Here is a 13,719-nt window from a genome sequence, read left to right as displayed (position 1 = left end):
CAGCTGTTGGGTATGTGATGACAGGGATTTTTAGAGATTCTTTTTTCCCAAAGAAAATACGCAGAAACTTTCTGTTTTTTCTTTCTTTCTTCCCATGATGTCATCCTATGGAGACCTGGAGGGACTACTCTGTTCCTCTGCAAGACCTGTGTGATTTCTTTATTGCTTATCTAGAGTCTGGAAGGCACTGACAGAGGTTTCAGTCTCATTCTGTTAGGTGTTATATGCACGCACCTGGAAGGATCAGTTTCTTATCCTGAATAGCTTTATCTCCTAATTAGGAAGGAAATAAAAAGCAGGGTTGGAATCCAGAGCACCAAGGGAATAAATGACTTGCACAAAGTCACCTGGGTAATGTGTGAGTTCTGGATGTAAGTGTCTGAGTTACATGCTGGCTCTAAAACTGCTCTTCCTAGATGGCCTGGACATCCCACATTATCCTCAGTGTCTGTCAAATCAGAGAGTAAATGTTAATGTGCCGGCAAGGATATGGTACAGGCTTTTCTCTGTGCCTCATCCCCAAAGAGTATGAATTGTTGCAGCCCCTTGAGAATTTAGCTGCAGCTGCATAACAGTCGTGTGCTGCTTACCGAAAGTGGTCCTGGCTCTGTCCATCCACTGCTCAGTTAAGAGAGTGATCCTGTTAAAAGCAGAACATGATAGCTACTCAGAGCTCTCGCAGAGCACCTCCGTTTCATCAGCACACGCCTTGCAGGCAGGCCGAAGAAGAGGTCACACTTTGACCCTTCCTTTTACTTTTTAATAGACTGGTTTGATTTTTCTGGAGTCCTTTGTTGCTGGTATAGTTCAGGAAAAGATTTTCCAGAGTTGTTAGGAATGGGAAAGCATTCTTTTATTTTGGAACCAAAGCCTGGAGTAACGCAGATAACCTCAGATGCACGTCCTCCCGCTCCTCTGCGACTGGCACACCCCGCGCTGGCAGGCTGGCCTTGTCCGGACTGCAGAGACTGTGCTAACACCTGACAACAGCCGGACTCCCCTGCTCGCTGCTGCTTACTGAAATGCTCAGGGTTCAGGGGCACACCCTCTTCAAGTGTGCTTTCCAAAAAAAAAAATTTTTCTTTTTTTTAATTAGTACTTAAAGCAGTACATAGAAATGTAGGTATTTGCTTGCTGGATCAGGCAGACTGTCAGGCCTCTGTCTTGCTCCTGATGCTGGGCCCAACGCCTGTGTTCAATTACTCCTCCTTGGAGGGATTTCTTCTGTTCAGAAGCATGAGAGTATTGTTGATACTTCTTACCATGTCCAATGCAACTGATACAGCTACGTTCCTGTCATCTGCTAGCTTTTGCTACTGTCGGTTTTTAATTTGTTTTTGTTTTATATTTAAAGCAACATAACAAAACACCGTTCTATTCTTGTATAAGGTTTCTTAAGTTTTAATGGCAGATGCTTACCTCTGACAATCTTTAATGGGACACTTTATTTTACAGGGCAGAAAACCCATGTAACAATTCTGTAATTACAAATGTGTAACTATTGACCATATAACTGGCTGGTAAGTAGCCCATAACTACAAGGTTATTACACGGATATTTCTATCTTCTAAAATACATTGCAGAAGGTCTCTTTTAAAAAGTGCATGTTACAGGATGATGGTGATTGGATGATCTAGACAACTTTGCGTGTTGTCTTTTATCTGGGATGTGTAGTTGCTGTGTGGTCACTTGACTTTTGCAGTGTCACTGCAGAGTGGTCTCACAGATTTACATGCCCTGTAAAATAGTGATGTCCACTCTTTTTTTCCCCCGCAACCATGCAGTTTCAGAAATTATGCGTTCCTCCTCCACAGCTGCAAGTGGAAAAAAGCAAGCAGCAAAGTCTAAAGAAGAGTTAGCTCAGGAAAAGAAGAAAGAACTAGAAAAACGGTTACAGGATGTCAGCGGGCAGCTAAACAACAACAAGAAACCTGCAAAGAAAGGTAATGGTTCTGGTTTTACTGCTCTAATGATGCCTGAAGAGTTGTGTGTAGGCAGAAGCAAAGGATTGATAGATGCAGGTAAACTTCAGACGGAAGAATCTAGTTTGGAAGAAGAAAAAGGCAGCAGAAGCCAGAAAATTTTTTTGTCACTGTGGCAAAATTACTGTCTTCCGCTAGCCTTGGGTTTATCTTGGTGAGAGTTACCCCAGTTTAACGTTGCAGCGTGGACACAGAGGGGGTCGCTGCTGGGTGCCCGAGGTCGCAGTGCGAGCTGCAGCTGAGCGAAGGTTTGCAGGGCAGCTCTGTCTGCGAGGGGGCAAGCCTTCGGGCAAGCCTCCGGCCAGCGAGCGACGGCCGCGGGGAAATAGGCTGCCGTGCCGAAAGGAGGCAGGAACCAAGCTGCGGCCGACGGAGGCTGCGGCAGGAGGTGCCCGGGCACGGTCTGCGGAGGGCCAGAGCCGGAGGAGCAAACCGTGGGTAGTTCACGATCTTGCAAATAACTGCTCCGCTGCCTTCTTCCCCGCAGAGAAATCCGGCTCCGCTCCCTCCGGAGGCCCCTCCCGGCTCAGCAGCAGCAGCTCCTCGGAGTCGGGGAGCAGCAGCTCCAGCGGCTCCAGTTCGGACAGCAGCGATTCGGAGTGACTTATGGACACTTACAGACAAAACACAAAATGGACATCACCCTCACCAGTACTCTGCAGTGTTCCCTTCTCGCGTTAATATACCGCTCTTGTTCCACGGTGGTCAGGTTTCCTTTTCTTTTTTCTCTCTCGTTCTCACTCTGATTTCATTTTATTCTGTTTTTTAATTCAGTGTTACAAAAGGTATCTTCCATTTTTTTGGGGGGGTGCTTTTAATAGGTCAAAGATCTTTGCGTGTGCGTGAGTGTGACTAGACTTTATGGCAAATAGTTCCCTTTGCCTAAAGTCTCTAAAATACATTTTTACTGAAGATGGTTGGTGGGAAATGGAAGAACTTTGAGCTCTTAGCAAGAGATCACTAGAAAGTCCTGTGAGGTTTGTAGTACATTTCCCTCCCACCCCTTCCCCTCTCTCCCAAAACGTTCCCTTTTAATAAGCCCACTTGGCTCACACAAGGAAAAAATCTTTTTTTAAAGAAATTTCTGTAAAATGGTACTGTATCTGAAAGATGTTAGCTTTTGAACTAGTTGGTGTATTTGTTATTAGCACTAGTATTTTTAATCTCAAAGTCTACAGTGTGATGAAAATGTCAGATGCTATCATCTTTTTACATAAAAACAAAAAAGAAAAAAAATTCTCATGTACTGTGGATTGTTAACATGTTTTTTGTTTGTTTTTTTTTTTAACTTGGTAGGGGCATAGGCACCTGTTCAGGAAGGTATTTAAGCATGAGCTTAACTTTAAGCATGTGAGCAATAGGAGTGGTTGCATTTTTTTTTTTGTTTGTTTTTCCACTCAACATTTTCATTTTTCTTGGGGAAATGTTGGGAAGAAGGGAGCGAGGGACACTCGCAGATTTCCCGGAATTGTTGTTTTTAACAAAAAATAGATAACTTCCAGGAAAAAGACACTCTCTATGAATGCTTTTTTTTTTTTTTTTTTAATTAAAAACATGTTTTGGCTGAAAATTCTCAGCTGGACCTCAAAGAGCAATCCCTGCAGAGTGACCAAGACAAGTCACATGCTCGTGATTAGACATGTGCTTAAGTACCTTCTCCATGACAAACACCTCAGTCTGGGCTTAAAATAAAGGAGCATTTGAGCTCCAGCTGAGGCTGAGCTGACAGGGGAATTGGAGAGGGATGTTGGTTTTGTTTGGGTTTTTTTTCCTTATCTTTGTATCAGCAATGAGCTCCTAGGAAGGGAACGCTGCTTCTGTGTCACACAGGGTGCAGGTTTCCAGACACTGAAACGTTTACCTCAATAATAATAATAATAATAATAATGATAATAAAAAGAAAAAAAGAAAAAAAAGAGGGGAGAAAAAAGGAAGAAAAAATTTTTTTAAGGCTAGCAATTTTTTTATGAGTCCAGCCTAATGTTTTGACCTGCACTGCTGCAACACACTCCGTTTTCACTGTCCCTAATTTCATGTATATATAAGTACTTTATTTATTAATACCATTGGTCATTTAAAACTTTTTAAAAAACAAACAAAAGCAAAGCTGCATTATGAACTGCAGCAGAATTGCAGACTTTTTAAAGTGGTTTGAACTAGATTTAAGAAAACCAACAAAAAAGCAAATAAAAATCTGAGACATTATTTAAATACATTGGACTTTTTTACCTATAGGTGCTACAGTCCAGTCTATTTGTGTGTCTGGTGCTCTATCATGTTTTGTGTATTCATTTTTGGTTTTGCTTCTCTTCAGCTCCCTTTTTTCCTGTTTTGTACAGATTTGGGAGAAGTACAGGTAGATAGAATTGATGCAGCACATTATTTTCTCTGTGATATTTCCACAGGTCTTCTATCCCTCTCTCTTTTTTTTGATAGAACAGTGTTGGCTTCTTTTCTTTTCTAATCCAGTTTTAGGAAAACACCAGTTCTATCATTATATAAAATTTGTAATCTGAGGGGCAGAAATTTATTGTAAATTCTTAACTTTTTAACTTTTTATTGTAAAGAAAAATGTATACAGAGTTTAACAGAAAGCTATGCCTTTCCCGCTCCCAGCACCGGTCCCTAAGGCTGCCTCTACCCTGCGGCAGCCCTAAAATTCATCCCGCTGAGGTCTCCGCTAGCAGCGCGCCGGAGGCCCGATGGTGATGCTTGTCCTTCGTAAGGAGTTGCAGATTGCACCCAGCTTTTATTTTTCATGTATGTGAATGGCCCTGGAGGACTCGTAAGTCCCGGCACGTGATCTCCGTTGCCGGCTCAGCCTCCGCGAGCCGGGATAAGGAGCCCGCGTGCTGGGCCGGGTGCTGTCTGGTGTGTCCGTTCCTCCGCGAGGCGGGGAGGTGAAGGGCCAGCCTGGTGGCCCTCCATGGTTTGCACTTCTCATGGCACCTGCATTCGGCTGCCAGTCACTCCTTGCCTGTTCACTGAGGTTTTACTAGCTGGACCTCTAGGCCATGGGACTGGCAAGGAGCTTAGTCTTGCACCAGTCTTTAAACATCCGTCTTTCAAAGATGGGCGTTTCAGGAAAGGTGTGTGCAGCAGGGGATAGTCACGTGCGTGTCTCGTACAGCTGATGCGGCTCTGCCCATGTCTTTTAATCGTACAGTGACAATAACACGCTCTGCAGCTTGCTCTAGAAGGGCGTTATCATGTTCTGCTAAGGGATGAGTCGGAGATGCTCTGCTCCTCGAGGCACCGAGTTGCTGGACGTCCCCAGCTCGCTCTGAAATCACTGGGGTGCTTGGCCCATCGGCAGGAGCCCGCTGAGTCTTTGCAGGCTGGGTTGCCCATAGTATTTGAAAATGGATAAACTAGGGTATCCTGATTCTTACTGAAATTAATGATTTTCCTTTTCCATTAACAGTCCCTAAATGGAGTTAATTTTTAGTTCCTATATTTTTTTTTAATTCTGCCCTTAAAATTCTTCCCTAGACAGACCCTTAGTAATATATTTTCAGAATTTACTATGAGGAAATGTAATATACACCTAATGAGAGCTTAACAATTTTTTTTTAAACAGGCTTGGGGTTTGTTGGTTTGTTTCTGCTGTTACCTGAGACTTGCGTTATCAAAACTGAGTAGTATTTTAATTAAAATAATTACCAACTAATTCAATACCATGACAAAGTGGATAAATAAGCTCCCATTTTTCCCCCCCCCCCCCGCTGAAACCCTTTGCCGTGTGCGTTAATCTGAGGTATACTGTTGACTTAACGCGGTGTTTGCTCCGGAAGAAATTTGCTCCTGCGCGGAGAACAGCAGCCGTTGGGAGGCTCAGGCGTAACAATAGCAGCCGCTCTCGCCAGCATCGCCGCCGTGCGGGGACGGGGACCGGGACCTGCCTCTGCAGCGCGCCGCGTCCGCTGGCACCAGGGCCGGGGACCGCGGCGAGGGGGCAGGTGTTCCTCTAGGATTCGGACGTCTCTCCCACTGCCCGCTGCGAGCGGTGGAAAGGTAGAGTCGAAGGATTGTGGCTGAGGCGCGGCGTGGTGGAAAGGGGCCTCTGCGCTGGAGGAGGGTCCCCGCTTTAGGTGGCCCAACTGGCCTAGCTTGGGGATTCAATGGAGACGTGAAGAACAGCAACGCGCTCATCCTTGGCGTAGCCAGCTGGGACTTGGGCTTCCCTTCAGTGGGAAGTTTCTGCATTTGTTTTCATGGAAGCAAAGGTGTTTCCCGTTAAATAGCAGTTCACAAGAGAAATCCGTCTTGGCGTGACACTCGTTTCAGGGGAAAAGAAATGGTGACTCTTCATTTCAAAAGGTTGTTCTTATGGTTTTTTCATTTTCATATTGTTTGTAGCTTTCGTTATCTCCCGACATGTCAGTAGTGGGGCCTCTTGTGTCGTCAGATCAGAGTGTCTCCAGGAAAGAAGAGATGTTTTCAGTCCGTAGTAAGTAGCAGCTGCCCTTAATGAGTTGGAAACTGAAAAAACAGAACCTTTATTTGAGTTTGTATTGCATGGCATGTTAGCACAGATGTCATGAAATAACTTTGAAGTGATATAAATAACATTTGAAATCACATTTTTAAACTTCAGAATTAAAAAAAATTTTGAAAATTTTATGGTAGAATTTTTCTTGAATGAGCAAAGTTGCACTTTGTTTTCCAAGGGAGATTTCACTGAAATCAGTATGATTTCATATGTATCCATGCAAATAGTTCTACGGAAACAATCTTTTTCTGACAAATTCCTGTTTTGACAAAAATCTGACTGGACCTAGCGTCAATCAGCCGGCATTACTGCACCTGTCAAAGCTTTGTCAAGTTGTACCTGCCTGTACGGTCAGCCTGTTTCCTTGCATACCATCCGATGTAGGCTCAGCGGGACCAGCGGGAGAGCAGCAGCCCACGGCTTCACGCCCTCATTCACCTGCTAAAGGAGTCTGTAGAGTACGACAGTTTTCCGCAAACCAAACGTTGTTTATACACGATAATTTCAGTTTTGTATTGATGTGATTTTAAACTTTCCTGCCGACAGGGTTTGTAACTGTAGAACTGATATTTCAGAGCTCCATAGCTGTTGTTTGTGAGGGTGAGTGTAATAGATACACACACCCACATACACGAGCACGTGTGTGTGTGTGTGTATATATATATATATTTATGTACACACACACACACACACACAAATTAGTTACCCAGCAAGGTCTCTTTCCATGTTCTCTATGTGGTAGAACCAGACTGCAGTTACCTAATTTAGTTCTTTCTCTGTTTCGGGGACTCTTAGACCAGTTTTTAATTTTTTTCCTTGTTTTGAAAGGAATGATGTTTTTTAAAGTCGGGGTTGGAGCTAGGGGGAAGGGATTGGGGCATGACAAAGAAAAACCACAACCTTTTTAGTACTGGATTTTAAAATACATGTTCTCAAACACAGGCAGTTACCACTAGGGCTAACTGTGGGCAAGCTCTGCGTTGTTGGAGATAAATTTAGGACGAGGATTCATTACACTAGCAGCATTATCTTGCTTGTAAAACAATGAGATGCTTTTTTTAAAAAAAAATGGTATTTGCATATCTTTTTAAATGTCGTTTTTAAAAATAAACAAACCACCAGCTAGGATTTGACACAGGCCACTTAGAACTTATCCCTGATACTGGCATAACCAATCCAGAAAGATTCGTTGTTGTATTTTTGTTTTATTTTTCCTTTTGTTTTTAATATTTAAAAAACTGTTACTTTTCTGTATGATGTGCATGCAAATTTACCGTAACTCTTTTTCTTAAAACTTTTTAGTGCCATTTCTAGTATATTCCTGTAAATGTCAGTTACTAAAAAAAAAAATGCGTCAATGTAAGTAGTTTAGCTTGTTTATTGCAAATTGCCAGCCTCAAACACAACAGAATTTAAAAAAAAGAGTTAGAAAGTAATCTTTGATGTTACTGGTAATCATGGACCCTGGTCCTGGGGCATTTGTTTTGTTTTCATAATAAAAAAAAAATTGTTTTGTGTGTGCAGTTTGATACCGTGTTTTCCCCTCTCCTCTCCCTTTCTTCGTTTCTTTTCTCTCCGATGATGTATGTGCTCCAGTTGAAACCTTACAGGGCTTTGATTAAGCAATCGCTTGACTACTAGTGCCAAGAGACAAACGTAAATATAGTAGGAGTCCTGGTGTCACGAGCCTTAAAATAATTTGGAAGTCATCTTGCAAGGCTGCCGCGAGCGCTGGTGGCGCACGCGCCTGGGGCACGGCCGCACGGCGCTCAGCTCGCTCTAGCGCGCCGGCGCAGCCCAGAAAAGGCTGGGATCCCCGTCCTCGAAGCCTGGGATCTGAGGGGCCTTAGCTCGTGTAGGAATCAAGTCTGGCTCGGGTAAGTTCAGCTGAAACAGAGATGAAAATCTCACCCAGGTTTAATGACAGCCACTTTCAAGCAGCAAGAGCTGATGGAAGCAGAATTTCTTGCCGGCACGGGCAGCGGTGGCAGCCGGAGGAGACGTGCAGGAGATGCACTTCGCCTTTCCATACCTGCCGCGGGCAGCGATGAGGACCTGCAGTGGCCCATCGCGTTCACAGCAGGGGCTCCGAGTTCCTCTATGGGGGCCAAAACCTATTTTGCTCACTGGAGGAGGGGATGCCCCTTGGCGTGGCTGTGTTAGCTTTTGCCCGTGCGTAGCTGTTTCCTTAGCGCGGTAGGGGTTAGGGCAGCCAGACTCCCCGGGGGTTAATCTCTCTCTAACCCTGCTCCCTGGGTTTACAAGCCATGATCCCTCTAAGGTTTCAGCAACCCTGTTTTACTTAGCTGTTCTCTCGGTTTAACTCTGCTGTATCTGCCCCCACGGGAATGTTTGTGCAGCCTGTCCCTTCAAAGTCTCCCGCGGAGGGTTTTCTCCCCAAATGGCTCATTGCTTTGCCATCCTCGCTGTAGGCAAACCCTGGCCTCCCCTCTTGCAGGTGACCGTGTGACACCTCTGAAATACCGTAGGCATAGCAAAGGGGTCAGTCCTCCTCTTTGCAACCGCCTTTTCCTGTAGTTGAGGATTCTTCCTAGGTCCTCTCTCTCTCTCTCTTTCCTTTACACTAAATAACCCCAAATCCTACACTTTTTCCTTGTAGGATGTTTTCTCTAGTATTTGCTAGTGAGTTATGTCTTGGTGCATCAACACTGCGCTGCTTCTTACAGACCTGGAGGAGGGCAGAGGGGGTTAGTTTGCTGATCCGGCTCATGCTGATACCCATAGCTGTAGAGGTTTCCATGGGTGTGAGGTCCAGGGGCTTTCCTCACTCCTCCATGTGGCACCCCTGAGTCTGCAGGAAGCCGTTGGGATCGGGAACCTGGGCCAAAGAGCCCCCAGTGGAGCATCCCCTGGATGCGGCCAGCCTTTGCAGGGAAAATGGTGTGGCTTCTTTAAAGGGAGATGGTTGCCCGCAGCTCCAGCAGTAACTAGCCTAGCTCCTAATTAGAAAGAACTGCCTATATGCTGAGCTTTCGCTCCTCTGCCTTGGCTGGGATTGTGCCTGATAATAGCTGTAATCCTCGCATGTGCTAAAGTGATTAACATGGAAAAGAAAAACAGCTGCTCACAATGATGCATTCAAATCATTTTAATTTACTTTACCAAAGAGGCTACAACTGCATTTAAAACAAGTGCATCAGCACTACAGAACTGGCTTACAGAAATGCTCACTTCATAGCAGCCACTCCACAAACCTGCTGTGACTAATGAGGACACACAGATATGGAAAATACTACGGTTACAGTTAGAGAGAGAGATGGAAGAACAAGCCACGCTCTTTTCTTGTACCGTCATGCAGAGCCTCAAGGTTGAAAGAACTTATGCACACACTTAAGTTTTTACTCTTGAATAGTCCTAATTAACGTTGTTTAAATAAATGAGTTTTGGTTTACCAGCCACATAAACAAAAAGGGACTGATTATACCATAGTAATCAACTTTCTTACTGAAATAAAGAAAATTAAAATGTCTTTTCTATAAGAAAAGTAAAGAAAATGAACAGCTGGCTTTGGGGAAACGCTGCTGTTCTCCCCAGTTCCCTAACCTCTGAGTTAGCACCCTGCCCCGGGCTGCTGGAGAGGATCTGACCCTGCTTCTCCTGCCTCCCCAGGGAGCCTCCTACCTGCAGTGCCCCGGGGAGCTCCTGGACCAGCCTCCTGCCCATCCGTATAAATAACGACCCCTTCGCTCAGCCACGGGCTGGAGCCCCGGGGTGGGTGGCACGTCCCAGGCGATGCCCTGCCTTCAACAGCGTGCTCAGTACAGGAGTCACTGCCACCATTGCGGGCAGATTTCTGAGTCTAGCTGGTTTTGTGAATCCTATTAAAGGCTTTTTTTCCCCAAAATATTTCTCAGCCAGAGCTAGTCCTGGCAAGATCAAGAGGACTATTCAGGTGTGCAATACAGTGCACAGATCCATGAAGCACTGATGTCCATCTTAGCAGGTTTAGCTTTTTGAGCACACAAAGTACCAAACATCAATACATGCATAAATAACTACATTAAAAACTGAGCTGCCCATGGCTTGTAGTGAATACACATGCTAATGTCAGTGCTGAGTACATAAAGCCCCTGTGATCTCGCTGTAGAACAGCTATGCTCTACTCAGCGCATCGAGATCAGCTCACTTTAGTGTTTCTCAGTTTTAGCATTTAACCCATACAGCAGAGGGGTGGAGAAGATTCCTCTTCATCATATTCCCCCCCCCCCAAAAAAAAAATAAAGTGCTTGAAAAAAGTTTAAAGGGAGAGGTTTTAGATCAGTACAACAGACAGAAGTAATGAGTGTGCCTAATTTTAGACAGGTGACTAATCCATATTGAAGTCAACATCAAAAACAGTTGTTTGAAGTTAAGCGTATACCCAACTGCTCTGCTGGATGAGCCGCCGGGCTCAGCACGCCGCAGGGCAAGTCCTAAGCAGGACGCAAACAGGTATCTGTGACTCCAGCCCAATATTATACTTAAATGCTTAATTCTAGGCACATAATTAATGCCCCTGAAAGCAGTGCTGCTACGTCTTTAGGAAATACTTAGGTGCTTGGTGGATTGAGTTTGAATTTGCCACGAGCTCTTCAGGGCTTGATCTTTCCTGAAGGAAGTTGGGGCTCAGCTCTAATAGAAACAAGAACCTGAGAGCAGTTTTCGTTCCCAGCAGGTAAAACTGTAGTAGTTTTTCCACCCTAAAAATTCTTCAGTTAGTTGAAACAAACATTCCGAGACACAACTTTTAAAATATATGTGCCAAATGTACTAAACCAAGAGGCGTCACCCAACCAGAGTTAGGAAATCCTTCCAAGCTACTGCTTACGTTAAGACTTAAACACTAAGCAAACTTTAACAGACTGTTTTCTTCTGTAACTGATCTCTGACTGCAGGTATGTAACTATTTACAAGTTTCCTTACGTCTCTTAGCGGGAAATGTGTGTGTTTACAGTAGCTTCCGCCTGTTGCTCCCTTAAGCCTGTCCCTCCCTTTCAGAGGGTTCATTCCTGAGCCGTTACTTGAGACCTGTGCAAGCCTTCCTGGGGCTGCGGATCTGTTTGCGTGAATGGAGTCGGCTCCACTGACTCCAGAAAGTCACGTCCTTCACTGTTATTTCCATAATACCAAACTGTGGCATCAGAAGGGGCATTTTGCTCTGCACAGGACAAAACTGTTGCACGCTTCTCCTGCCAGGTATTTTGAAGGCTCAGATGAAGTTGTCAATGCGTTCTTCCCTCCTCCCTTTGCAAGATAAATCTTTTCACTTCATAACCAGGTCGTCACAGACCATTTCCAGGTAAGTAATTAAAGGGAGACACGGCAAGCAGAACAAGTAACAGCTGTGCACTTTTGCAGACAATCTGCCTAAAATCTGTCTTTCGGTGAAAACCAGCCTGGACTTGCTTGTCCCCAACCAGCATTTGCAGAACTACGGCAATGCACGAGGACTAGTGAGCGCGAGCAGCTGCTGGGGATGGTTCCCAAATGGCAGCGTGCGTTATTCACGCCACACAAGCCGCTTAGGAGCAACACGTGCTCCGGCACGGACCCTGCCGGTGACGAGAGGCAGCTAACGGAGTCTCGCGAACTCCTGAGCGGGACTGTTTTCATTACACACACTCAACGTCATGCAAAATCTGATGCTACCAACCGCAAAAATAACTGCAAACTTCAGACAGCCCCTCTGACCTATCCTGCACGCGCTGCTTTAGCCACGGGCCTATCGTTAGCACGGTGCAAACTCTCCCAGCTCGATGCAAGTCTGGTTCGCCTCCGTGCGTGGATTGCTGACGCAAAGCCCCTGAAATCACATAATAGCACAAAACTTAGACTGCCCGGTGTCCCTGGAGACATCCAGCTTGTTTTTGTCCCGCACCAGGATCGCTTCGTTGCCGTACTGCGAGTACCACATACTCCGGCTCCGGCTCAAGTACGTGTTAGGAGGGGCGGACTCCAGTTTCTGCTGCTGCTGCTGCCAGATGAGCAGCGAGGTGTCCCTGTACCGCAGCCGGGCGTAGCCCTCCGACAGGGCCTTCTCAGGCAGCGGCACCCGCCCGTTCAGCACTTTGTCGGTCATCTGCGCCAGGGTGCCTCCCTCCGCAGGCAAGAGCTCCTTCACGGCAGCTCCGGTGCCCGGAAACATGTCCCGCCGGCTGGGTCCACGTCGGCTGCTGCTCTGAGGTCCAGGGAGAGCGTCTCCAGGTGTGGATCCAGGTCAGCTGCTGCTTTGAGGTCCAGGGAGAGCATCTCCAGGTGTGGATCCAGGTCAGCTGCTGCTCTGAGCTCCAGGGAGAGCATCTCCAGGTGGGCTGCTCTCAGGACTCACCGGGCTGGCGTAAGCACCGTTTTGGCCAGGAGAGGGGACGGAGGACACGCGCGCCTGCAGATCGCAGTGGGCAGTCTGACCTTGCTTATATAACGTGGTAGGACATCCGAAAACTTGCACAGCGGTGGTGATGCTACATGTTTCATCTTGCAAAGGGGGTGAATACACACAAGCTGCTGCTTCCTGAGGGTCCGTGAAGCACTTCGAGACCAGCAAGCAGTGGCTCCGCAGAGGCTGGACTTGCTAAACAGTTGGGAATTTTGAACAGCTCTGGATGAGCATTGCTTCTCTGAAGGACAGTTGTAAATTGGGGAGACCTAAAGGTCACCAGCACCCAGGCCTGTGCATGAACTCTCCACCTACGCCAGGCAGACGGAGAGGAGCCTAACGAGTCCCGTAGTCACAGAGAAGACGCTGCCTCCAGGCCTGGATGTGGCACCCCAGGTGGAGCCCAGTCACCTCCCGTGCGCCGGCTCCTGCTGCGGAGCTTATCCCGGTCCAGGGGGGCAGCACAAAGCCCCTGGCTCGGGGCCAAGTGCTTGTGTCCATCCACACCTGGGCTTTGACCTGGGGGAGACATGGGGAGGGTCACGGTGAGGCCTGGCAGTGGGGGGCTGCCCTGCGAGGGTGGCTTTCCCAGCACCGCCGTGTCCCACATCCCGGCCCCTTCCCAGGGCTCCTGCACCCGCCCATCCACAGTCCCCCCAACCCCTCCATGGGTCCATGCACCCACCTGACCACGGTCCCCCCAACCCCTCCATGGGTCAATGCACCCACCCATCCACAGTCCCCCCAACCCCTCCATGGGTCCGTGCACCCACCCATCCACGGTCCCCCCAACCCCTCCATGGGTCCGTGCACCCACCCATCCACGGTCCCCCCAACCCCTCCATGGGTCCGTGCACCCACCCATCCAC

At 46.9% G+C, this 13,719-nt stretch overlaps 2 protein-coding genes across 10 annotated transcripts in view; one reads left to right on the top strand and one right to left on the bottom strand.

The window, feature by feature from the left end:
* The window catches only part of BRD3 (bromodomain containing 3), a 46,194-nt gene extending 38,197 nt beyond the window's left edge, over positions 1 to 7,997 (top strand). For 4 of the 9 annotated variants that reach the window (XM_026062008.1, XM_026062004.1, XM_026062005.1 and 1 more), the window contains 2 exons: positions 1,785 to 1,943; positions 2,470 to 7,997. In XM_026062008.1, coding sequence (XP_025917793.1) covers positions 1,785 to 1,943; positions 2,470 to 2,585 — 275 coding nt within the window. In that variant the 3' untranslated portion in view covers positions 2,586 to 7,997. Of the gene's footprint in view, positions 1 to 1,455; positions 1,944 to 2,469 lie in introns of those variants that run through there. The other 5 variants (XM_026062009.1, XM_026062006.1, XM_026062011.1 and 2 more) reach the window with 4 other exon arrangements.
* Positions 7,998 to 10,794: 2,797 nt separating this feature from the next.
* BRD3OS (BRD3 opposite strand) lies at positions 10,795 to 12,553 on the bottom strand. Its single transcript, XM_026062067.1, has one exon. The coding sequence runs from the start codon at positions 12,551 to 12,553 to the stop codon at positions 12,284 to 12,286; it is 270 nt and encodes an 89-aa protein (XP_025917852.1). The 3' UTR covers positions 10,795 to 12,283.
* Positions 12,554 to 13,719: the final 1,166 nt, after the last annotated feature.

The sequence above is a fragment of the Apteryx rowi genome, unplaced genomic scaffold (genome assembly GCF_003343035.1).
Source record: "Apteryx rowi isolate R43461 unplaced genomic scaffold, aptRow1 scaffold_19, whole genome shotgun sequence".
NCBI classification, from domain to species: Eukaryota; Metazoa; Chordata; class Aves; order Apterygiformes; family Apterygidae; genus Apteryx; species Apteryx rowi.
Note: the sequence above shows the minus strand (reverse complement) of the source record. Positions and strands in the feature narration are given on the sequence as shown.

Coding starts and splice junctions, on each gene's coding strand:
- BRD3OS (XM_026062067.1), bottom strand. CDS start 12,553: ATGACCGACAAAGTGCTGAACGGGCGGGTGCCGCTGCCTGAGAAGGCC.